At 40.3% G+C, this 25737-nt stretch overlaps 1 protein-coding gene across 1 annotated transcript in view; it reads right to left on the reverse strand.

Annotated features, from left to right (window-relative positions):
- SHANK2 (SH3 and multiple ankyrin repeat domains 2) overlaps positions 1–25737 on the reverse strand; it is a 247754-nt gene that overhangs the window by 164951 nt on the left and 57066 nt on the right. Inside the window, exons 11-12 of the mRNA XM_056493219.1 lie at positions 13184–13493; positions 8573–8742 (exon numbers count right to left, since the gene is read on the reverse strand). Of these exons, the coding sequence (XP_056349194.1) occupies positions 8573–8742; positions 13184–13493 (480 nt within the window). The remainder of the gene's footprint in view (positions 1–8572; positions 8743–13183; positions 13494–25737) is intronic.

The following is a 25737-nucleotide window of genomic DNA, read 5'->3' on the forward strand; positions in this document are numbered from 1 at the left end:
ATGGAGTGATTTAATGTGTTTGTGGCAGTTGCAGCTGATGCAAATCACTTTTGGGAAAATAAATTTGCCTTGATAGTCTGTCTGTGAGTGCAAGGTGAAAAGGGATTCCTCCAGAGCAGAACTAGAGCCACTTTAGCCCATTATTACATGAATTATTGAGTATCAGCCATTGCTAATAGCCACAGCAAAGGAAATACGTGTAGTCCTGCCTGAAGTCATAACATCCATGGAAAAGACGTGGAAGGGTGAAATGAGTGTTGCTGGAATGCAGGCAGCCTTCAGTATTCTGGGAAAAAACTCATGCTGGGGGCCAAGAAAAGAAGGAAAAGCCTGCTGGAGCTGCAAGAGGCACAAAGATGGCACAAAAGGCAAATTGCTGAGGATATGGGGGACAAGCTCATATTCCAATGTAGAAGTTAAGCTCTAGATGGCTCTGTATCCCCTGAAACCTTGAAATGATCTTCATCCTCACATGATACCATTAATAAGAAATTCTGCAGCAAAGCCAAGGCCATGATAAACTACAGATATATAAAAACTGGCAACACTTTACTCACTCCAATGTGGAGAACTTAAAGGATAAATAGAAAAATGTAATTTATCTATTGTACCCATGAATGCTTTTTTTAGAATGAGGCCTTAATTTCTACCTTTCCTCTCCCAATAGTGATACACACTGTACCATAACTTGCTACTAGCAAGCAATTTCTATTCAATGTTCTCCCTGCTGAAGGACAAAATCAAAGGATAATTTCCCCAAAATTAGTAATAAGGCTTTCTAATTTCCAGTGGTTTTCCCTTTTCTTTTGGTAAAATCAAAAAGTGTGGTTGCTATGGCAAAAGCAGGTCAGAGGCTCTTCACACACAACCTGAATTACAAAAAGAATCTGATGTTGTAAGAGTGAAATAAAGGTTCTTGCAGCATCAAGAATCATGGGACATCTTTTCACAACAAAAGTGTCATTTAAAAGAGGAGTTGTGTCCAATTATATGAACAAAACTGCAAAACAAAACTGGATAAGCACCAAACAATTGGGTAACAGGAAAACATGGATAGGCAGGTGCCAGTCAGGATCTCGTATTTTAATGTCTTTAAAGCATTATACTCAAGATCAGAAAGATTCTGCCAGAAAATTACATATATCAAATATTTTAGAATATTATATGTCATAAAATTAATAAATTAGAGCACAGAATGCTCTGTGTCTTTCAAATTTAATTCTATTTGCAGTGTATCTATTGTAATTGATATTAATACAACATACTAATCTCAGATTAATTACTCAATATACCAAAAATATAATTTTAATCAAAAGAACATAAAATTTGTATCCTCACACATTAGAGCTCCCTCCATGCCCCAACAAGAAATGAAAGCATTTTTTCCCAAAAAATTATGGTGACTACTATTTCTAAATTCCTTGTGATATCAAAATGCCCAGGAGTTAATTATTCCAGGCAGCCTTATTTGCAAAAATGTCAAGGAAATTTAAAGCCAAATTCAGGCCAATGTCTTTACAGCTCTTACAGAATGTACCTAAAATGTCTTTGTAATATCTAAATCAATTTTTAGTGCTTGGATAAACTGTGTTCTTCCTTATTGGGAAAATAAATAATCATATGGATTGGGAATTAGAGACTCTGTTCTGGGAAAAAAGAACATTTCTGCAACCAATATAAAAAAAAAAGAAAAATCAACAGAATGACAGTAAAATATAAAGTTGGAAATCGTTGAAAGAAAAAAATAAATTAACAGTTGATCCAGCCTGTGCTGATGGAAGAACTCTGGGTTTGTGTCCTGGGGTAAAAATATCACTCTAGATTTTCTTCTTTGAAATACAGGAGATTTTTTATTTCTAATTGATAGAAACCTAACGTTTTTCTCTCAGAAATAATTAACATTTTAATTGAGGCTTTTCCCTTGCTGAAATGTCTGTTGTCTGATGTAAATTTTCAGAATTATTTGTCTTCGGCAGGAGAGCTTCCAAATGACAGACAATCTATGCAGGAATATTTATTGAAAGCTGTGGTGTCTCATCCCTGGATGTGTCCAAAGCCAAGGATTGGAACTGGATGACCCTTAATGTTCCTCCCAACCCCTATGATTCCATGATTCTTTGATGAAAACAAACTTTACATACAATATAAATGAAGCTCAGCATGAGTTACAACTTAATCTTGCGCTCTGGTAAAGACAGGGATTTTTCTGACCCTGTTTCTTTGCCCCTTCTGGCTCCTACAGCAATCCCTCCCTCCCTCCCTGTGAGGGATGATAAGCAGGATCTGGCTGTTCTGTCTTCCAGGCAGGCTGGTTCTGGTTCCCAAAGATGTCATCAAGAGAGCCTGACAGAAGCGGATGTGAGAGCAGCAGGAGCGGGGAGGAACTCAGTGCCCCTCACCCTGCTGCCAGGCACAGGGAGGATTCCAGCACACACACGAGAGACTGCCCTAGCTGCCACCCAGGAGACATTCCTGTGCACTCCACCAACAGTCTGGAAGCCTTGTGTATCTGCAATTAATTTACTGAGCTGTCAGAAAGGACTGTGACCCTACAGACATTTCTTGCGCTGGAGAAGGAAATGCAACAGCTCTTTCCCAGCTTGAGGTATGGGAACTGACCAAATTAGGGAGCTAACCCAGAGATCCTGACTTAAAACACCTCTTCACCTTTCATCACCTCTGCTTTCTCAGGAAAGAAACAGTGCAAACAAGCACTTCAGGATAAGAACCTCGGGATAAGGAGATGACTGGGGCTACTAACAGAGCAACCACTCTCTACGTCAAACCTACAAATACAATAAGCTGCACATAATCCTCTAAATCTGAGGAAATATGGCTCAGTTGGAATAGAACTGAGTGAGCTGCGCTGTTCAACATTTGGCTCTCTGTGGGAGCTTTTCCCCCTTGCCATAAACTTTCTATGAAGACCACCTTTTCCCTGTTATTTACATGTCTATGAAATAATTTTGATGAAGTGAGGGAGAGATGAAAACAGTGTGAGAAATCAATCTGCACTGACTTGAGTTTTGGTCAGAAATCAAATATTGCAAAAATCCACCCACTGAACCCCAGCTCTGTTGAGAAGGTGCAGTCAGAGTCAAGTTTGCTCTTCTCCACAGTGATGCCTGAACTTGAAATCAGGGGAACTCAGAGAGACTTAATGGAGAAGGGGCCCCAAGCCAACCTAGGTGCAGAGCCTGCAGTGCTGTGTTGCACCACACTGGTGCACTCACAGCTCCTCTCTGACTCTTGGTGCTCCCTGTCCCCTAAATATTCAGGCTACTTGCAGACTACTCAAGAAAGGATGATTAAAGCAGCCAGGCTCGATGACAGTGAGGATTTGTGGATGCTTTTGCAGCCTGATCCCTTCCCATGGCCTCTTATAGCAAAGGGAAGACTCCAGCTGGAGAAGGAGCAAGTCCAGGTCTTTGTTACATTTTGACAGCACCACTCTGTCCTGCTCCTCAGGCACAAGAAGCTTGAAGGAATGAGTTAGGATAGGACGTGTGATGAGCCGTAATTTACCATGTTAAGAACTGAAATCAAACCATTCAAGTCAGGAGACAGAAAGGACGCAAAATAGACCAGTAAACCTCAGTAATATTAATATTCCATTTCACATTCATTTTATCCTTCATGTGAAAGAACAGCTGAACAATACCTTGCAAACCTCTTAGGTTCAATTTTGCTGCCACATTTATCCACACAAGGTACAAAATGCTCTTGAAGAAACAGAACAGCCTTTCTGAGGCTCTTCCCTTCCCAGTATTTTGTTTACTAATATAACAAGTGCAAAAGCCCGAGAGACCAACTTTCCTCCTGCCCACAAGCAGTGTCTGTTGGCAATATCTTTGAGCACAGCAGGGGTTTAATAATCTTTCTTTTTCAAAATTACTTACAAGTGGATTTCACAAGAAATGAAAATGTTAGTGATATATTTGGATTGCCCTGCTGGCTGAGTTCACACTGAAATAAAAGCAGAGTCACAAGGGTCAATATTTCTGATGCACAGAACTACTGACTTCCTGCCCAGAGCAGATGCTTGAGCTGCTGCTACTGAGTTACTCCTGCTCCTCTGACCCTGAGGAACGAAGCTGAGAGCTGCATCTGGGTTTACCACGAACCTTCTGTGATGTGCACATTGTGTCTGCACTGGAGGCATCTCGGAGGGCTCATGGAAAAGTCTGTTGGAGCATATTTGAAATACTGAAATAACTCCCCGTTTTTCCCAGACACTGGGCACTAGAAAAGGCTAAGAGAGTTGGGGGGGTTGGATCTGGGGAGCAGGAGGATCTGGGGAGACCATGAAAAACAAAGCTGTGAGCAGAGTGAGACTTCAAAAGCTCTCAAAGTATTTGAATCAGGTGAGTTTTTGAGTTTTTTCTTTTAAATCAGTGAAGGATAGTTCATGTGCATTTTAGGTATGTTTTAATATAGCCTGGATTCTGAAAGCAATTCTGATTGTTTCATTTCCAAGTGACTAGAACCTGTCTAGTACCTGAAACTCAGACCTGTTACCTTCCCAAAAACCTTCTCTATTGCTTTATCTTCATGGCCAAGAAAACTGCTAATTTGGTCACAAATAATTTTTTACGCATTGCATTCTTTGAGTTTTGTTATTGAAGAGACCACCTAATTTCCAGTGCAAGAATTCAATTTAGGGACACAAAAGCTGATTCAAAATCATTTTACAGATATTTTATACATGTTTGTGTGCATTTGGATTGTGGCAGATTTATTGCTTTGGACTTTTAGATACAGAAGGAAGAAAGAAATAAAATATATAACAACAAAATATTAGAAGTATTTCAGTGAGGAATCAAACCAGCTCTTTTTCATTTATGTGAAAACATAAGATTAGGGCAGTTATGATATAAATAAAGATATAAGATTTATTTTTACAAGCAGCCATGGCTCTTCTTATGAGTGGCAGACACACAAATGATGTCAGTGTGTATGACTAACAACTAAAAATACAGCAGGTATTTTTGTACTGGCTACGTAATATCCTCTTAATACAAGACCATTTTTGTTTAGTTTACATTTTCTTTGAACCTTGCCCATTCAGAGATTTCTCTGAGCAGTTTCCTTGTATCACACACTGTGAACTACTGTCATTCATGCACTTCTACCAGTTTTAGAAAGAAAAAAAAAACAACCCTGCGTCCTCTCCATCTGATGAGAACACTTTTCATCAAGAGTTTAAGAATTCATCCCTCTCCATGACCCTTCTAATTCCGCCAAGTTAAAAAAGAAAATCCATAAAAACATTTCCCAAGTAATCCCTTTCTCTAATATGTTGTTCTGGGTTTTTATCCCTGTAATAAATGCCTTGCTACATCTTTGCTGTGATTAGTCTCATGGGATGTACTCGTGATGTGCATCTCCCCGGGTTCAGGCTGAACATGGAGCACAATTCCACAGCCAGTGCCATGCCCCGTTTGAACTCTCCAAAGCAATCCAAGAGCCAGGACTTGAGACTCAGTGTCTTACATAGAACAGAGCAGTCACCAAGCTGGCAGAGGAGAGGGGCCAAGACAAAGCTTTTCCATTTCTCAGTGAGGCTAAGATATTTCCAGAGTGAAGGAAAAATAGAATTCCATGGGGTTTAATATTCTCCCATTTCCTCCAAATACTGCACAGAGCAAGTTGCTAAACCCCAAACAGGCTGACTGGGCCATGGTCTTGCTAAGTAAGTCTGTAAAGGACAGAAAATACACCCAGTACCAAGAATTCCTGCTCAGAAAAAGGAAAAAAAAACCAGGATCTGCTTATAGTCAGCAGTTCCGGCACTCCCACAGCACTGAGGACTCTGAGTTCAACTGCTCGTGCTTTTGAAGGATGGAGAGGGAGCCCATCCTGCCTACATGAAGTAATTTTTTTTAAACATCACAGAATCCTGGAATAGTTTAGGTTGGAAGGGGCATTCAAGATCATCTTGTTCCAATCTTCTCTCAGTGAAAGGGACAGCTCCCACTATACCAGATTGCTCCAAGCTCATCCAACCAGGACTTGGACACTTCTAGGGATAGGGCAGCCACAGCTTCTCTGAGCCACCTGTGCCAGGGCTTCACCCCCTCCAAGGAAAGACTTTTTTCCTCAAATCTAGTCTAAATCTACCATCTTTCAGTCCAAAGCCATTGCTCCTTGTCCTATCACTTCACTTATTCTCTAGCAATAATTACATTTTGACTGAAACAGGGACAGGAATCCAGATTTAATTGAACCTGGATTTTTGCCACAAAAAGTTTGAGCAGCTTCTTCAATACTGTTACACAACAGAGACCTCTTTAAAGCACCACTGTCTTTTCCCCTGCACACTTTGTTCTCTCCATGACCTTGCAGTGTTCATTCTGACATATTTTTTGCTGCAGCTGAGGAACCATTGACATGGTAACACAAAATGGGATTTGATCTTTTTCTGGAAGTTTTCCCTTTGATTAGCTCTGGGAACCTGTCACACACTGTTCCAGCCCTGCCATACAAACAGCCTTAAATTACATTTCACAAGGTTTCATCCTCGGGAGTAACACGGACAATCCCTATATACACTTGTTCATTTCCCAAACACTCTCCCAAAGCAGGTTGACATGTATAGAAACCTCGCCAGATTTTGCTACAGCAAAGTTCTCTAAAATGCTTTAAAACAAATGGACTGGGAAAAACTCTGCCAGACTTCAATTCAACATGCAAATCAGATTCTTGAAGTTAAAAAATAATCCCTGCAGTAATGATTTGATGTGAGATGGGCATGTCCCCCTTTTAATGACAGTAATAATTAATGTGTTATTTTCAATAAACTTACATTTTCTCCACAAAGAAAAAACCCCAGCCATAATTCCATTTTTTATTTCAGCATTTAGAGTGTCCCCTAAAATCACTGGTCCCACATTTAGATTACAGCATTATGTGAATATATAAAAAGTGGATTAATTCCTTCCTGCAATGTTTTCCAGTGACTTGTCATAATAATTTAGAACCAAGGGCTCCTGAAATAATTTTTCAAGAGCATTAAACACTTCACTGAAATGTAAATCCTTTATTTTGGGATTATTTTTGCATATAATAGTCTCAAAATCTAAGGTAAAACACTAGCCTCTAAAATATTCAGCATTCCAAGCAACCTGTTGCAGTGCTTCCTCTTTTGCCAGGAAACACAATTTCTGTCTTGCTTTTCCCCAGAACTGCCCAGACTTGTCTTATTCTGGTGAGAAGAACCTGTGTTGTTGATATTCTGTCCTCTACATGAAAAGAATATTCCTGCATCCTTAAATGCAACAGGACAATTGAACATTTCTGTGTCCAACACCTGCCGCAAAACAGCCACTCATTCCTTCTCCATTGACACCTGCCAGATCTCCGTGAACCCTGAGTGGAGAAAGCGTTTTAGTACCCCCAGAATTTCATCCTAGTTCTTGTGTACCATGAGATCATAATCACTGCTTCCTACCTGATCAGGGAACAACCTTGAGAACTGCAAAATTATCTTTTTAGATCTACAGACTCTAAGTTTAACCTTCTCCCTTCGTTCTTGCATTTAAAATTAACTTTGCATGTTTTACCTTTAAGTGCAGCACCCTTCAGATTTCTGTCCTACACCTTCTGAGGGCTGGAGTTAATAAAAATTATTAATCCCACAAATGCTTCAGAATCAGTACATCCAAAAATAAAAATGCAAAAATACCTTCTCATGGCTTCCTATTTTTTTTTCCAGCTACTGTTTGCAGGCTCAAGGGAGGAGGTATTTGAAGTCTTCCTTTGTGAGATAAGTAGTTCCCTTTGCAAGAAAATTTGCAGCTGCTTAATTTATTTTATTATTATTAATTTATTTATTAATTTTATTTAGGACACTGAATTTATTTCCTTTTGTTTGATTTCCATAACTGCTGTTTGACTTGTATGGGTCCAACACAAGTTCTCTTTTGTTCTGTTTTACCTGGATGTGCAAAACCACAGCCTCACACCTCACTCTGTGGAAGGTGAATCCTGTACACCCTATCTCCCATTTTTTCAGCTATATCTGGATGTATTTATTGCTTTCGAAGCAATAACAAAGCTTGGCCTTGATTTAAACCTGGTCTTAGCAGGGAAGTGCAGCAGTGAACGGAAATTTCACATGCACCACCATGCTTCCTCCAAAATTATATTTACAGGAGGTTCTCCCTACCCACTTATGCCAAGTCCCATGAAGGGAGATTTTCTACTTAACCAATTCAATGTTCATTGAGGAAAGGGCCCAAAGCAGAGCTGACCTTACCCTCACTCCCTTCCTGACCTGTTTAGATAGCTGACCTTCTTACACCCCTTAAAGCTATTGAGTGGTGCCTCTGGAATTGCTCCAGAAGCAAATTCCATGCCCAGAATAAGAGACAATGGTGCTATTACTGCACATAGTTGTGAGTTGTGGCAGCACTTTGAAGTCAGTTAAAGTGGAGCAAAATACTGTTCAAAGAAACAAGTGTATAAAAGGACTTTCACCATACAGATTATTTCCACCCAGAGAAGAGAATTTTAACACAAAATTCCCACCTAGCAGGAGAAGAGGTTTATTCTAAATGAATTGGATGCTCACCTTTGACTCTATCTCCTTTGTGCAGGTGAATTTCCCCTTCCCCTTGAGGTTGATATGGCTTTACGACGATAAAAAGTCTCCCAGGGACAGCACTGTAGAGCTTCCTTTTGGGACCCTGATAATCCAAGGCAGACAGAGTATCCTTGTTGGCACTGGGACTGTATATGGCACTGGAAATTGAAATGAAAATTCATTAGCTGCTTACTCAAAAGGGGAAAGTTAATCATTTACCATCACATTAGCAGAATTAAATTAAGCAATGAATAACAAAAATGTCTTCCAGTAAGACATCTAACCCTGCAGAAAAAATACCAAACAGGAGCTTGTAAGGGTTGAAATCTTTCAGCATGAAACTTGATCAATATTCACCTGGCCATAATGGCCTAGAACAGAAAACACACAACATTAAAGCTTTTAGTTTTTCTGCAAATTAAACTTGCACATTCCCAGGCCCTAATTAAATTCAAAATTTATATGCCTAACATACATTCCCAGCATGTCAATTTGTCAGAAGGACTTGAAAATGTCTGTATTTACAATTCCTGGGAATGGATATCTTTGTAACACAGAGTGAACAAGTGAGATCACTGAATTATTAACTAAATGGACTGAATAATCAAGTTACTTCATCACTCCAAGGCTAAATTTAGATCTTCACAAAGCGCAGTACTTGTGGTTAACATTTTCCAAATGATCAGTTCTTCTGGATGGCAATCACCAGCTCACTCAGTGACTCCAGAATGTGCCCAGGAAGCTACAGGTCACCATCAACTCACAGTCTACTCATGGTGTATAAAAAAATAATTGTTGAAAGGTAGTGAACAATGCGTAAGATCACTCTTAAACCTGTGGGATAATGAGTGAACTGTCAAAAAGATATGAAAACCAAAAGAGGTAAAAATATCAAAGAGGGTGGCAAACCTATAGGATATATCATAACAAACTTGCAATACACTAGCAGTCAACTTTAAAAAAACCCAAAGTATAAAAACTTGCAGTCTTAACCAAAGTCTAGAAAAGGAAAATATTCATGAGAAGGAATAATATTAATAGAGATTGACAGGGAAAAGTTAGGCTACCAAAGGAAGAAAGGTGATTTAGTGGTGGTTTAGCATCGTAACACTCTGCTTGCCTTCGTATCTCAAACTGCTTTAACCAAAATTAAACACAAAGGCTGGGGTCTGCTGGGTTTTCAACTTTTTTTTTTTTTTTTTTTTTAAACCAGTCTCCTACCAAAATGGGAGCCAGCAAGTCAATAGGTACAGAAGTCTGGGAAAAACTCACACCTAGTGGATCTTTCCTATCAGGAACACTCCCATTTTCCTGCAGTAACTTCTTCTCAATTTAGAATTGCATGCCCCTTTCACCTTTTTCTGTTCTATTACTGTGAACTAATGGTAAGCCACACTCAGGAGTTTAAAACAAGCTCTGCTTCCATGTCTGTGATGGAGTTTGCACCAGAAATCTCAGCCAACTCTCAGTTGTTTAAAGAAAGTCTGGAAAAGATGACATTCAGATTTCAGTTCTTTTGCTCCATTCCTTTTTCCTTGTAAGTGAAGGAACACTCATCACCATAAAAAAAAAAAAAAAATCCAGATTATAAACCATAGCTACACATCTGATTTCCACTTGTATCAAGCTGTGTTTCTGCCTAGTCTGGTGGCAACTATTCCCAGCGTTATCTCCCAGCATCTACTTTAACTGCAAGCACAGAAAATACATTCATTTTCTCTCTCACTGAAAGAGAAAAGGGAAATGGCACATTAAACCCACACAAGGAATGCAGAACTTCTCAGGCAACAGGCTCACTAATGGATATCAGGGCTGCTGGGGTGCAGGACTTCTTAAAAAGAGATCTTTCCTCTCCCTTGCTTGTCCCCAGTCTAGGCTCCAAGCCCAGCAAGTGCCATGCCAGGAAGGTGCAGGAGGAGGATGCGGAGACTTCAAGAGAGGTGTGGACATGTTTCCCTCTCAGCCAGAAGAAGGTGGCCATCCTTGGCAGCTCAGTCCTGACTGAGGCTGTGCTAGCACCTCAGTCACTGATTTCTGTGGGGTAAGTTCCACTTGAAGGCTGTCCCTTCCCTTTCCTTCCCAGCTCCATCCCCCAACCACTTTGCTGTGGAAAGCAACCAGCCTCATGAGAATCAAGAACAGTTTGGCTTGGAAGGAATCTTTAAGACCATCCAGTGCCACTCCCTGCCAGGTGCAGGGACACCTTCCACTGGACCAGGTTGTTCCAGTCTGGCCATGAACACCTACAGGGATGGGGCACCCACAGCTTCTCTGGGAAGTCTGTTCCAGTGACTCACCACCCACTCAGGAAAGAATTTCCTCCTAGTATCCAATCTAAATCGCTCCTCTTTCAGTTTGAGAAGACAGAACACCTGAGCCACACGTGCTGCGAAGGTCACATGAACCCCTTCCAGCATCACTTTCCAACACCTCTCCACAATGCAAATCCCACAAACCTCATTAACTTTGTCACAGTCTGACCTCCATCAGCCTGCCCCTTCTGGCTGCTGCTCCACAATTCAACCTCCTGCTCTTTCAAAAAGGGCTTTTCCATCTCAGGAGCAACAGCTTCGTGGTGACTCTTATTATTTGCAAATAATAAGCAAAGACAGCAACGATTTAGCTGACAGTAAGTAGGTGGTCACGCAGTTAAACAAAATCTGTGAGTGAAGTGTCATATAAGGTGCCATTACTGACTGCAAAATGGGCCTGTGGCAAGAAAAGGCATTATTTGCAGGAAAAAGTATATATAAAATCCTTTTAGTTGTCTTTAAATTTAGAGAGCCTCCAGCTTCTCTTCTCAGTCCTTGCACATACTCTGGACTTCTCTGAAACAAGTCTTGGTAGGACAGAGTGAACTCTGCAGCTGGGTAGCAGTTTCAGTAGCTGTGATGCTGATGCACTAAGACCAAAATTTTAAATCCACAAACTCTCAGGCATCAAATTGGTTCTCACTATTACCTGAGCTACTTTTCAGAAAGGGAAGAGGAAAGCAGCTGAACAAAGTCAAAGCAAGTAAATGTTTATTTAGTACAAAAAAAGTATTTCTAATTGTTACCCCCAGCTTAAAGCATTGTTTATACTTCTAGAATTTGAAGTGTGTTATCCCAGGAACATTGATGAAAAGGCACTTTTATCCCATTCAGCTAAAAAAATCACTGACTCTAAGGTAGAACTTCCCTCTCTGGTGGCATCAGCAGAATACAGTAGAACACAAGTACATTCATTCTCTGAAAAGAACCTTACAGCCTCTTCAACTCCTCATGCAGTTGAAGCCTCATTACAGACTGATCTTAAGCTGATATAGGGCTCTGTGAGGAAATGTCACAAAATTATACCCAAACAAGCTTTTGCCATTATTGTAGCATACAACAAAGCAAGATGAGCTTCATTTGCTGCATGAAACCACTGGCATACGGAATCTGTATCCCCTTCCTTCCTTTAAATTTCACTCCTTCTTACATTCCAGACAACTTTGTCTCACAATTCACCAGATCTCCCCTGTCCAGCAGTATTTTTTCCATCACAAACAGTGCCTGGCAGGTGCCTAGGGCCAGGGAGAGCAGAGGAGCAGGCAAGGTAACAGAGGCAGTGTCAGCTACATGACATTTTGTTTTACTGACTTGAAAACTCCACTGAACATCCCTTTCACCTACAAACAGCAAAGAAACCAACTCCTGCATTTCTTGATAATGCCCAGGTCCTCTTCTACTCTAAACAGCAGACTTTATATATATATATATATATATATATATATATATATATATATATATATATATATATATATATATATGTATACACACACATATTTTAGGAAACAGGACAGACAAGTCTGATTTTCAAATAAATAGTGAGTTAAATGTGGTTTGGCTCTTATTCTCTCCAGCAGCTCTTTCTGATGCCCCCCAGGCTTTTTTTTGCAGCACTTTGATCCCTTGTCCTGGTGTAGTTCCATCTCTTTCACATTTTGCAGGAGCTCCTGAGTCCATGGCAATGGCTTCTCAAAGCTGCAGCCCCTATATGTGATGAAAACTTAGCCCCAGCCCTCCACTTTATTCCATGTCTTATAATACCCACGTGATTCTAATTAGTCAGGATTGTTCTCCAGTGGGACAGAGCTGCAGGATATTTGTCCTGAATGCCTGCTAGATCACATTACTCCCTCTATTTCACTCTTTGGTTCAGCACACTGAGAGAATTTAAACAGCCTCTGCTCCATCATCCATAAGCAGCCCCAACACAGGTTCCAGGCATGACCAATAGTTCCATGAAGGGACCAGGTATCCCAGAAACAGTTGGCTTTGCTATTAAATACAATCCTTATTTCAACTATGGGAAGATGTGCAGAGCCAGCGCCTTGAACTGGAGGTGCAAACTCTGTGTTGAGTCACTGCTGAACTTGAAAGTCTGCCTGTCTGCTGGAGATTTGTGAGGAAACAGCTGGCTTTGGTGCTTCCAATTAAAATGTTCACACTTGGGCATGGTCCACTGTGCTGAGAATGAATTACTATTCTAGAGAGTGCAAATAACATAAAGGAATGTGGCAGGCCAGCATGGTGCCTTTAGGAGTACCTGATGCTGCGAAACAGCAAAACTCACCTGATGTGCCTGTGTTGCTGCCTTTTGGCATCCTCTCCCAGCCTGTTGAGGGACGGCGAGCGGCTCCGGGAGGACGGAGTGTAACTCCCCACAGTTTTCACAGTTCCATTGGGATTATTCTGCATCTGTTGGAGCAGGTGAGGGGAAAGGCTGCGGTGTGAAGAGGCAGAGGAAGAGGCCGACCACTCGGGGAGGTTGTTGATGTTCAGGTTGTTGTCGCTGTTGGAGCGGAGCAGGATCCGGGGGGCTGCCAAGGTGCTGGGAGGCCTCCTCCTCCTGTTGGAATAGGTGGGAGCCTCCCTAAAGGGCACTGTGCAAAGAGAGACATGGAGGGTGATCTCAGATGATTTCACATTCATGTGTGTTTACCACCACATGCAACATATGGCATTCTTTCTTCTGCAGAGACAGAAACTCCACCTTGCCAGCAGAGCTGATCAAATTATCTTTAGAACATTAAATCAAAAACAACAGAGCAATTTTAACCTATTTGCTGGCTTGAATACATGATGAAGCAACACCAGTGCCATAAGCCTGCTCAACACTGAACTATGGTCTAGGAAATGGGAAACACCTCATTATTGCCAGGTTTGAGGCTCAGAAAGTTTATTTTCCTGCTGTGTTGTCACATTCAGTCAGAAAGGCACAGAACAGGGCTGCCCAGCAGAATTCCTAATGCATGGACTTGCAGTTTCCATCCCCCAGCTGGCACTGAAACTGATTCACCTCAAATTCAGGCCTAACCTGAAATCTGGAACAGTCACCTTATCCCCACCTTGCAGGTTAAAAATCGAGGACACGAATTCCTGTCCTGGCAGAACTCTATTACACTGCTGCAATCCCCAGGCATTCCCCTCTTTCTAATCCTGGCCTTCCTACCACATCCATTACTATGGTATGTAGAGCAGATTACCCCAGGGTAATGCATTGGAACACCATGAGGGAACACCACAGTATCCAAAGGCTCCAAGAAACTCCTTAATGAAAGAGCCACAGCACAAAACAAAGCAAGGGCAACACAAATCGAACTCAGAGCAGAGCATCCAGCCCTTCATGTGAATTCTAGGGACACAAGAGCATTCACACAATTTTCCAGATCTCCTTTTCCCACGCTAACATCCAGTTATCACCAGATGTGATGGAATTTACTGCTCTGTCATAAAGGAATTGACCCCAAAACCCCATGCTGGCCTTGATCCCCATTATTGCAACTGCCCTCATTAATTTCTCTCAGTGGAGCTCACGGGGTCACAGGACCTGAGCCAAAGTGCACAGATTAACACCCAAAAAGTTACAGTGGCATAACTAACAAAAGGCAGCCAGGCATTATTCTGAGGGCTTCACTGAGCTGATGTAGCTCTCAAAGAAAAAAATCATATTTAAATTGGGAAAGAAGCCCCACGAAATATCATCCTACATGTCTAAAGTGCCAGTAAGTGCCATTTATAAAGAGCCAGAAATGTCTACTCATTCAATACCCTTCAAAACCACACAAAAAACAGAATAAGAATGTCTGTCATAATGTGCAAGTAAATAAATTCACATAAATATGAATATAGATAGGAATCAATCTGTCCTGCCTTGAAATAGAGCCTTTAATTGAGAGAACAAAGCAAAATTTAAGGTTTTAGTGCAAAACTGAGAGCATATTTATAGCATAAAATAGAGATGGAACTGCGAGTAAAAGAATGGTTTGTATCATTTTCACCAGAGTCAGTTTATGATTAGCTACAATTCTGAATATTTTACAATAATATCCTTTTTATTTCCAGTGAGCTGAAACTTTCTCTAGCAAACATTCAACAACATCAGAACAACCAAACACGGGAACAGCATGCACTGAAAGGGTTTCAATTAATTTCCATTTTTCCTTTGAAATAAGGGAAATAGCATTTGAAAGCTGTTAAAGGGGAGAAAGAACTAAAGTCCAATTCTTATGCTAGAAACTGGCAGAAACTCTGTATAATCTTCCTGACATTTCAAGTTTTTTTCCCATTCCATATTTCTTTAAGATTTCAAAGCAGCTGAAGGTGTCATGAGAGCACCTTGGTGCTTCAGATGTCACAGTGAAAGCCCCAGTTAGTGCTAACTTACAGTAAACTCACAGCATTTATCTCCAAAACTGCACATACAGACCCTTAGGTTGATGTGGGGGGCAGAGATGCAACATTCCTACATTCCTTTATTTTTGACATTTAGAATACAGTTCCAGAAATTACTTCATTGAAGATGGGAATCTTCCCCAGGTACAATAAAGCAGAAATCAATCAAGGACAAAACACACAAACTGAATACAGGGGATGTTTGTCACACTCAGGCTTGCTACCTGAAGATCTAATGCTGTTCCCCCCAGGTCACCAGAGCTTGCCTTGGATTCAGCAAAAATTGGGTCTGACTCTCAGATTTTAATTTCTCATGAACCTGGAAGCAGCCTGCTCAGCCCTTCTAGCCACAGGCTGAGAAGACGAAACCTTGCCAGCGTTTTGGGGATGTTTACTGGGACTCTGGAGAGGCCGGTGGGATCTCTGCTGGTGGGAGGTGGAGGGAGGACAGGGACAGGGTACCAGGGCACGATGACAGCACGGACAGAGCTGCAGGGCACATCTGTACTGACATATTGGAGAAACCAGCCTCCACGCACCAGAGGAAAGGAATTATTTTTCCCTTACACACCTCAGGAGTATTTTACGAGCCCATTTAAGAGTTTAAGTTTTGTTTTGCTATATTGTATTGCTTGAGGAGAGAACTACGAGCAAAATTAGCCTTTACTACAGGAAATAAACTGGGAAAGGGACAATTAATGACACCAATTGATGCGTGTCTAACACAAATCTTTTATAGAAAGAGTTAAAAATAAGCATTTCTGTGCCTGAAGTGATTAATATTCCACCCAACTGTTTCTTTTCCCCAGCAATCTGCAAACTGTAAGTGGGTGGATATTTTTTTAGCTGCGTCTTATCAGCATTATTTATATTATTTTCACAATTAAAAAACATAACTACAACACAAAATTATGAAATGCAAATGTCCATGCTTTAGTCCCGGTCAGACTCTGCTTTTCCCTAATATTTCACCACTTTGCAGAACTGCAAGAATAATTGTGGCAAAACTTGTTTGGGGAAAAACACTTGATATAAAATGACATGAAAATGCCTGAACTAATTCCATGTCCCAAAAGTTTAAATTTATCATCCCTAAAAGCATACTTGAAAGTACCACATAATCCTTCCTCCAGCTCTCTGAATTCTATTCCTGGCACTTCATACATCCGAAGGGGCAATTCAGCACCATTCACTGACAAAATTCACCTAGGAAAATCCTTCCCTGTCTCCAAATGCATTTCTTAGGGAACAAAAACATTTTTACAACTACTTGATTCTTCAGAGAAAATCCTAAAAGGAATAAAGCCACATCCAGCTTTAATATCCACTTGCCTAAATGGACTGTCTAACATCAAATAATTTTGAAAAAGAAATTGCAGGAATTGATTAATTATAGATTCACTAAGCCCATCATATTAAATCTACACAAGAAAACACCAGTCTGAAACATCAAAGTGTTCTGCTTTCATCGCTTACCTTCTTTCTTTGTGAAGGCATTTAACAAAGACTTCATTTTCCCTTTTTACTTTAGCAGCAATCCCCTCATTACATAACCTTTGCAGGGAAGAAAGAGGCAAAAAAGATAAAAAAAAAATAAAAAAAAATAATATTTTAAAAAAACCCAAACAATCAAGCTACCCAATTTCTATGTGTTCAGGCTGGCTGCACCCTGACATAAGCAGCAGGTTTCTGGGTACTGTGGAATTGCGAGCATAACTGGGCATGCAGTACCCAGCGTTCTGGTGACAAAGCCCACCCCACATTCTGTCTGTCAGCTGGGAGCCAACTGTGCACAGACTGGAGATGCTCAAAAAAAAAAAAAAAAAAAAAAAAAAAAAGGAAGAAGGAAAAAAAAAAAGCGCTCCTGCTATCTCTCCCAGCATTAGTCATGTGAACCTGCCGCCGCCGCCACAGCCCCGCAGAGCAGACGCTGCTCCCGCTCTCAGCCCGCCGGGTGCGGGAGCGCCGCGGGACCAGGGAGCTGCGGGGCCCCGAGGGCCAACAATTCCCATTTGCCAGGCGGGAGAGGCACTGGACCGGCTGCGGCTGGGCACGGGAAAGCCCGGCCAGGGCTGGGAGCTGCCAGGGACCTGCCTTTTGCTCTCAACTTGTACAGCTGCCTCTCGCTGCACAGAGCACCCCACTGTTTATTCGCTTGTTGCTATTTATTTGCTTGTTGCTGTTTACTCACTTTTTGCGATTTATTTCCTTTTCCCTATGCATTTCCTTTTTTTCCTTTTACCTATTTATTTATTCTTCCCCATTGATTTCCCCTTCTGCTCTTTACTTTTTGCTATTTATTCCCTTTTCTCTATTTATTTATTTATGCCAAAGGACCAGTCTGAGGAGAAGCACAAATTGCCCCAAGCTTCACACAATGACCACGTTAAGGATGGAGCCAAACCTGCCACTACTCAGAATCTCTTACCTATATTCCTATATTTCAGTTTGAAATAGAGGGGATGATACAAGCACCATTATTCTCCCCTTCCCTTCCATCACACTGGAATAAAAGATAATTTCTTTTTGGACAGAGTAAGAATACCAAAAAAAAAAACAAAAACAAAAACAAAAAAAAAAACCACAAAACTGACCAAGCTCATTTGGTAAATTCAATGCAGATGCCAGGAAATACAAGATGTAACCAAAGAAGTTCAGAAACTCCTAATTCTGAATAAAACAGAAACCAGGGATAACTATGCTTGGCAGTGCAAACATGCTTCCAGAGGAAGAGCAAATAACTGAACATAGGCACATAGGAAGGAGGGGGAGGTGCTAAAAACCACAAAAAAATTAAGCAGATCTACTTAAATCTAAGATACAAAGATTCCAAAGGATAAGAAATTCACGGTCTAATAAAAAAGAGTAACCTACATTTAAAAATTACCTCCTAATAATATAAACTATATAACAGGTAATAAATATTTATTCTATTTCAGGCTTCTCTACTTATCACTAATGCATCTATTTGGAAAATCAAGGAGTTACTTACTGAGCAAATTGCTTCAAGAAAGACAGAAAATAAATTACTTAAATGGATTTAATGTCTGTGTGCATGGTGATCTCACAGTTACATGGCACTGAAAAGAATTAGAAAGCATAAATAAATTGAACAGTTTAAACTTAATTTAACATCCCAATGTTTAATTTACAAATAAAAGAATATTTACCTAATATAATTTTATGTTTTGGTTCAATTTATTTTTGAAAGCAACCATCCTTAGCAGGTGGATCTCTTACTAGAGGAAAAGGACACAGCACTTGTGCAGCATTAAACATCTTTATTTGACAGGAGAAAGCCTTCTTCTTCACTTCTAATAGATGTAAGGCTTCCTAAAGGATAACTTTGAAATTTTATTCATTAACTTATAAATATGTGCATTAATTAGCTCCACTGAAAAATCAATATAATTTCCAGAACAAGAACTGCTCCACCAGGGCTGTGCCACTAATTTGAATTATAACCCTTTGTGGATTCAATTTTCTAATACCTTCATCCAACCCCCCAATTATATTTGAAGCTACAAAACACAAAGGAACTATGAGTGTTAATTTTTCCTTTTTCCTTTCTCTGGGTGTCAGTGGTGGAAAGCAGTGACAGCCCAGGCCCCCAAAGACAGGAAATAGGCCAGCAAAGGGTTAACTCAATCCTGCTCATTCCTGTCTGTTCATGTACAGTAAAATAAAAACAGACAGGCAACTGCAGTCAATCAAAATCAGTCCCAGGGGGAAATCTTATTAGATTCTTGCCGGAGCTGTAACATTTCATCATCTGGAGGTTTCTAATCAGTGTTAAAAAACCATCCAAAATATGAAAGTCACTTGAAATTATTAAGTTTTGTGGAAATGGTGGGAACTCTTTCAGACCTACACCATCAGAGAGATCACCTGATGAGTGATCATTTTATTCCATTTAACTGTCCGTCTTTCCTCCAACACAGGATATATAATTTTTTCCCACATGGCAGAGCCTCCTGCAATAACCACTATTGTACAATGGAAAAATGTGACAATCGAGGAAGTCAGCGAACACTTGCAGCTACAGTTTGTGAGCTTATCTCATTTTCACTAATAGTTTATTAGAATTTTTTTATTTTAACAGAAATCCCAAATTCCCCGATGCTCGGAAATTTAAAAAAAGAAAATATTCCAGCATCTTCCACTCCTTCCTGAAAGATTTTCTGCCTCACAACTGTAGCCTCGGTATTATTACGTCAGGACAAAAACTTAATAATTTAACTGTGCCTATACCCAAGGATAATATAACCCACAAGCCATTAGCATCCTTAAGCAAAAAATCATGAGGGACCTTCCAAAGAGAGGTGAGGTAAACCCTTATTTCCCTACTCCTTTGGTACACACTCAGAAAAACATGTGGGAGCTGTACATGGGGATATCTCTGAGAGGAAAAGGCCACCTTAAACAGAAACCAGAACATGGGTTGCCAGGTTAATTTTGATGAGCACTTCTTGCATTTGTAAAATCAATTTTTATGGGTGTTTAAATCCATAACCCCCGTTAGAAATCTAAGGAAAATCAGTGACTTACACACTCTTGAGGATCCATTTTTAGGCACTTAGAGCCCAGTGTTCTTATTTAACCATCCCTCCAACACACCTTGAAGATCCAAGGCTTCTTAGATAATGGTCAACCACAGCTACAATTGCCATGATATATTCTTTCTTGATTTTATCAATTTTGGAGCTCCTGTCAGAAAAATTCCTCTAGCTGGTTCTTGTTAAAAATTCAGTCCTTAGCATGTAGAAATGCATTTCTCTGCACTATAAAACAGGCTTCCCATATGCTAAGCCACCAAATGGAGAGTTAGACAAGAAAAGAGAGATTCAAATATAGACTGGGAAGAACATAAAGGCTCTTGGGGGGGGGCGGGGGAAACCACCAATCTAGGCTGCTACAGTGCTTCTAGATTACTGACTTATTCCAGAGCCACAAGGTGGTCATGAACCCAGGCAGAGGTGACAGATTCAGAAGGACTCCATCTCAGAGCAACAACTGAACCGATTTTATCAAGAGAAGGGTTTGGTTGTTTCTTTTTTTTTTTTTTTTTTTTTTTTTTTTTTTTTTTTTTTAATTTTTCTGAATAAAAATATCCATGGAGTTTGCTCAAGGAACTGCAGCTAAAGCAGCACAGAGAAAGAAGCATCTGAGTCCACTGAAATGCTACTGGGAGAGCCCTGCCTGGGCTGACCTGATGTTATATCTGTGTCAGCGGCATCTTGGCACCCAGCTATCCCTTGTACCAGCCAGCTCTTGGCAGTAGCCTTGGGGCACTCAGCTTGAGCTCAAGGGTGGAACAGTGGCAGGAGACTGTGTGTGGGAAAGGACAGCAGAGAGATGGCTCGGGAACAGATGGCAGGAGTTATCAATTAGAAAAGAAAGCAAAAAATAGCAGTGGGAGTTGCACAGCCATGTGCCAGACACCCCTTCCATCACCCAGCACTGCCATTCCCAGGCTGTGCTCACTGTGACAAGGGCCAAGGCACCCAAAACCTTCCCAGAACTTCCTGGAAAACCGACAACAAGGACTTGGAAAGGCTCTGGGCTCAGCCACAGTTCTAAGGACAGCTTAATCAGAGGCAATTTCTCGCCTGGTGAAGAGATCTGGCCACAGAGTTCTGCAGAAAACACTTCACTCATTTTAATAACAAAGCATAGGAGGTGTACGTGTTTGATGGCACATCCCAAACGAATTTAAAAGTTGTTGAATCTACAGTTGCCATAAATTAAATCAAAATCATGGAAAGTGAAAATCAATCTTTTTTTTGCCATATTCACATGAACGCAAATTAGCCCTCACTAAGATTACAGCAGCAATGCAAGGAAAGCATTCAAAAGAGCTGCATGTGACTGAGAAGGGAGACTAGTTCACCTCAGGGCTTTACTTTCAGATGCTCAACATCAAAAGGAGACAGAGGATCTTCTGGTTAGATTACATTTAAAAATTGTTAAGTATTCCTTCAAAACTTCAGAATTTCAGAGCAAATGTCTTGACATCTCTGAGAGGTTGGAAGGTACTAAGTGGAGAAATTATGATCCAAAAGAGCCTGAATAACATTCAAAAAGAAAAATTACCAGTCTCAATGTGGCAATACCTGCAAATATCTGAAGCTCTGCCTGCAGCAATACAGATACATAGATCAGAATTTACCTGAGAACAGAAGTAAAACCTCTGTCCCCAAGGATGAGAGGTGGCTTTGTGTGAGCAATCTGGGTCAGGGGTGCAGAGAGAAGCAAACAATAGAAGGTTAAAAGGTGGGGAAATGAAACCCTCCAATTCTCTGTGAAAGGCTGGAATCGGGGAGGAAACAATGGTCAATAATGCATCTTGCAAGTAGCAGCTTGAAGAGAGAAAAGCAAAAGCAATGAGAGAAAGCTCCAATAGCTGAACAGGAATTTAAAAATATGATTGAAATCTATAAGCAATGTGAAAGCAAGCAGCCAATCTGAATAAAATATGGCTGGCATTTCATCCTAACAGGTACATTGCTATAAAAGAAGCAACTTATCCAAATAAAGCTGTGTATTTTTTGTAGTTCTGCTTCAGGAGAACATTCTCTCTGGAATGGGAAGGCCAGCTCTGACAAGGCTTTTTCAAGGTTTTGTACTCCCTGAGCACTCACAGCCCCTCATTTCTATTATTCGTGTTTGGTTTGAAAGTAACATCCACTCTTACTCTGAATAATACAAATAACTACAATAAATATTTGTGCCTATCCTCCATCCACTTCTGCACTCTGATAACAAAGAGTTTTCTCTGCTGGCCATGAAGACAGTGAAAAATAGAATATTTTAAAAAGTAAATAGTTCCTGTGAACTCTTTCAGAAAAAGGTAATGGGTGATTTGCAGTCAATAAAACACAAAACTACTTGCTGTGATTGGTTTCTTTAAATATGAACTGGGCTTATTTCAAGGTGTGTTTTCATCAAGTAGAACTCCTCCAGAGTAGTTCATCTTTACACAGCAGCAAACTCTGAGTAACCGGCTCCTTAACAGTGTCATTGAAGCAAGAGATTAACAACTCGTACAGTATTTGGACAGAAGGATCCATTTAGCTCAGACTATCAACTTGAACTGAAAACAGTCAAGTGTGAACCCCTGAAGCTGCATTCTTTTACTTCCAACAACAAGAGAGAAAATAGGAATCAAATATAATTATATCCCACTACAAATTCTTCTGCTCTCTAAACAAGCTGGTGAAAGGACGATGCAATTTTCCCCACTAATAACACACTGGGAAATCTTGTCCTGATGCAGCACCACTCAGAAGGACTGAAGTACACAACAAATTAATCTCATTCCTGGCATTATGTACACAATGAGTTGGGAAAAAATATCGCTTAACATCAGGGGGCTGTGCATATCCCAATTCACATAGTTTGTGATGGAAAAAAAAAAAAAAAATAACAAAGCTGTGTCATTCAAAGAGAGAATTTCATGGCTGGTGGCTCCTGTAACAAAGACTCTTCTGCTAAGTCTGACACTGATGGGCCTCAGATGCAACATTTGAATTTGTGGTTGCAGTTCAGTGTTGCAGAGGAGAACAAGGACAAATTAAAGCACATAAGATGCTCAGCAAAACAACTGCACCAGTATTAGGTTGCATGGTGTATCTGTGTCCTGATGCTGTACAGAAAACAATCTGATTTTGCCTTGGTGTAACTTTATTCTTACCAGAAGCTCTCCATGAATTCCTTAAATCATTATGTTGTTCCAGGCTTTATTCAGTGATTTGATTTCACTGCTTTAATCTAAGTGTGAACCTCTTTAGTAAATAGTGGGACAAAGCATCTGTGCTTCCAAAAGTGTTGGTGGATCATGTCAGTTTTATTTAGAATAACACCATTTTCATAACTGAAAAGTGTATATTGCTCTCAATGGGGGAAAAAAAATTGGACTCTTGTAGAACTTTCAAAATATATAATTGGACAGGTGTTAAAGTTCATGCATGAATGTGAGGTAGCCAAGGCAGGTAGGGTAAGAAAACAGCAAAGAAAGAAATTAATAATAATTTATTTTAGCTCCAGCTCCTCCTTCTTCTCCAACTCTTAAATCCTGGCATCCTTCACTGCCATTTTTCAATCTCATTTTCCCTTTGTCTCATTGCTACAGTTGCCTTTCACTGCTTCCCTCATCAATTCACTAGGGATAATCTTCCTGCCACCCAAATCCAGCAGGAAATAAATGGCACATAAGAGTAGGCCAGGAGAGAGAATTTCTAGAAGATACCATGTATGGCAAAGTTACATAAAATTGGCAACCAAGACAAATGGATGGGGATAGAAGAGGAACTGGACACAAGAAAACAGCATCTATAATAGAAAGATTCATGGAATGCTGCAATATTTAAACGCATAACAATAGTGGAAATAACCCAAAGTTTAATTGTGAAGAGAGGAACAGTCAAGCATTACTGTAAATTTTTACCGGCTTATTGCACTTTGAGGGGAATCCTTTAGGAGTAAAGAATAAAGCATTTTACTGAGGAGACAGAGCTGGGCTTGAGCTGTCAGCAAAGGAACTGAAACTCTGGGAGCTTTTCCCCTCTGCTGGCTGGCTTCTTACAGGTACTGCCACTTTATGCTGTATTTGATAATGATAAAAAACTGCATTGCCACTTTCCTTCTCATTTTATAGCAGAGCCCGTTTTTATCCTGGCAGAAGCATTGGTAAGCCAGAAACTAAGCACCAAGAGGACTGAATTGACTCTGCAGCCTTCCTGAAGCCCAGGAATCTGTAAGGAGTGAGAAGAGAATTTAGGGAAAGAATCCTGGTGAATGTTGTGCGTGAAGAAAGCAAAAAGCATTTCTGTGATTGTAGATTTTGCTTCTCAAACGTGGAGCTAGTGAGACCCATCATTATGGCACCCCACATTATCGTCAACACAGTTATTCCCATCTTAGATAAGTGATTTTCAAGAATTCTTCCTCCGCTCTTATTCTTATCATCTCAGTTCTAAAATGGACCTAGGAATCAAATAATTCACACTGACACTTCTGAGAAAAGGCACATTTGGGTTACCTGAGCAGAGTCTCTCACTGCAAACTTCCAGCTGTCTTTTCTGCTAAAGATGGGAGATACACAACCATTCACCCCTCAAAATATCTTCTCTCCTAAATAGGGGATTGCAAGCTCTATCTGAAGTCATGTTATTAAGCAGGATCTTTAAAAGATAAAACCCACTAATTTAAGTTGATAATTGTCTCGCTATCCTTAGCTCCATTTAGACATTTGGTGTTAAATAAAAACTAAAACATCGCTGACTTATTCATTAAAATAGCAGCATTTTAAATTGTATTAGTAGCCTACATTTCTTCATCTCAAAAATAACTGCTAATGAATCATGCTGGTATAACTAAGAAAGGATTAAAAAAGCCTGTATCCGCTGAAGCAGGGGGTTATCTCTGTACAAATATGTAGGTGTTTGCAGCATTTATAATGTTCTCAGTGCTGAAACCCATTGAGAAAGGAAGGCTTGCTCACTGAAGGGGTTTTGAGGTGGATTAATGATTTAAGTGATGTCACAATACTACCTTTGCTTCAAGACATCATCAGTGTGTTTTACAATATTTGAAAATGTTGAGAAAGGACTTCTTTTCCCATCCTGTTTCTTGGTGCTTCCAGCAGATGAAGTTTTGTGCTGACAGCTGGGTTTAGATTTTATGTAACAAGAATACAAAAGAAGGATGGTTGTTAAATAGGTTAGCAAATCAGAGCAGGTAAATAAGATCAATTGAAAGAATAAAGAAGGTGCAGGCTCTAAACCAACAATTGAAAAGTAATTTTATGTACAAACTTTTTCAGAAGCAGTGCCATCTATTCTTATGTTCCTGGCATAGATGTGATGTTCATTAATTCAGTGGAAAATGCATGGCTGACATCCAAGACATTACTATGAAAAGAGAAGAGTTCTGGATATTATTTTGCAGTCCTACCCCCGGACATCATGACTACTACAATGAAATTTGACTTCCGTGTTCAAGTTTCAAAATAACTCTGTTTTCTTCCGGACAAGAAGTGATGCAAATAGTGCTAATGCACATCCCTAAAAAAAGAATGGGATGAGAGAAAGGAGAGGAATTGTATGAATATGGGAACTGCATTATGTTGCTGTCCACTAAGTCACAACATTGCAGATGCAGATTCTTGATGTTTCTGAGTAGCTGCAGAATGTGTGTTTAGGAGAGGAATCGTTCTCACTTTGGTGTCAGCTGTACACTGGTGGCATGTATGTGATTATTCCATGTGTCCAGCAGCACTTTCACTGGAGGAAGGATCATTTGGCATTAGCCACCTAGGATCCAGTCTGAGACCATCTACAGAAGCACATCTAAATTAAGATGATGACTGCACTCACAAATTCAAGGGCACAATTCAGGCATGAAATGTTTCAGGAATAAACCACACACCTTTATAAACAAAAATAAGTGCAT

The sequence above is a fragment of the Oenanthe melanoleuca genome, chromosome 5 (assembly GCF_029582105.1).
Source record: "Oenanthe melanoleuca isolate GR-GAL-2019-014 chromosome 5, OMel1.0, whole genome shotgun sequence".
Taxonomy (NCBI): Eukaryota; Metazoa; Chordata; class Aves; order Passeriformes; family Muscicapidae; genus Oenanthe; species Oenanthe melanoleuca.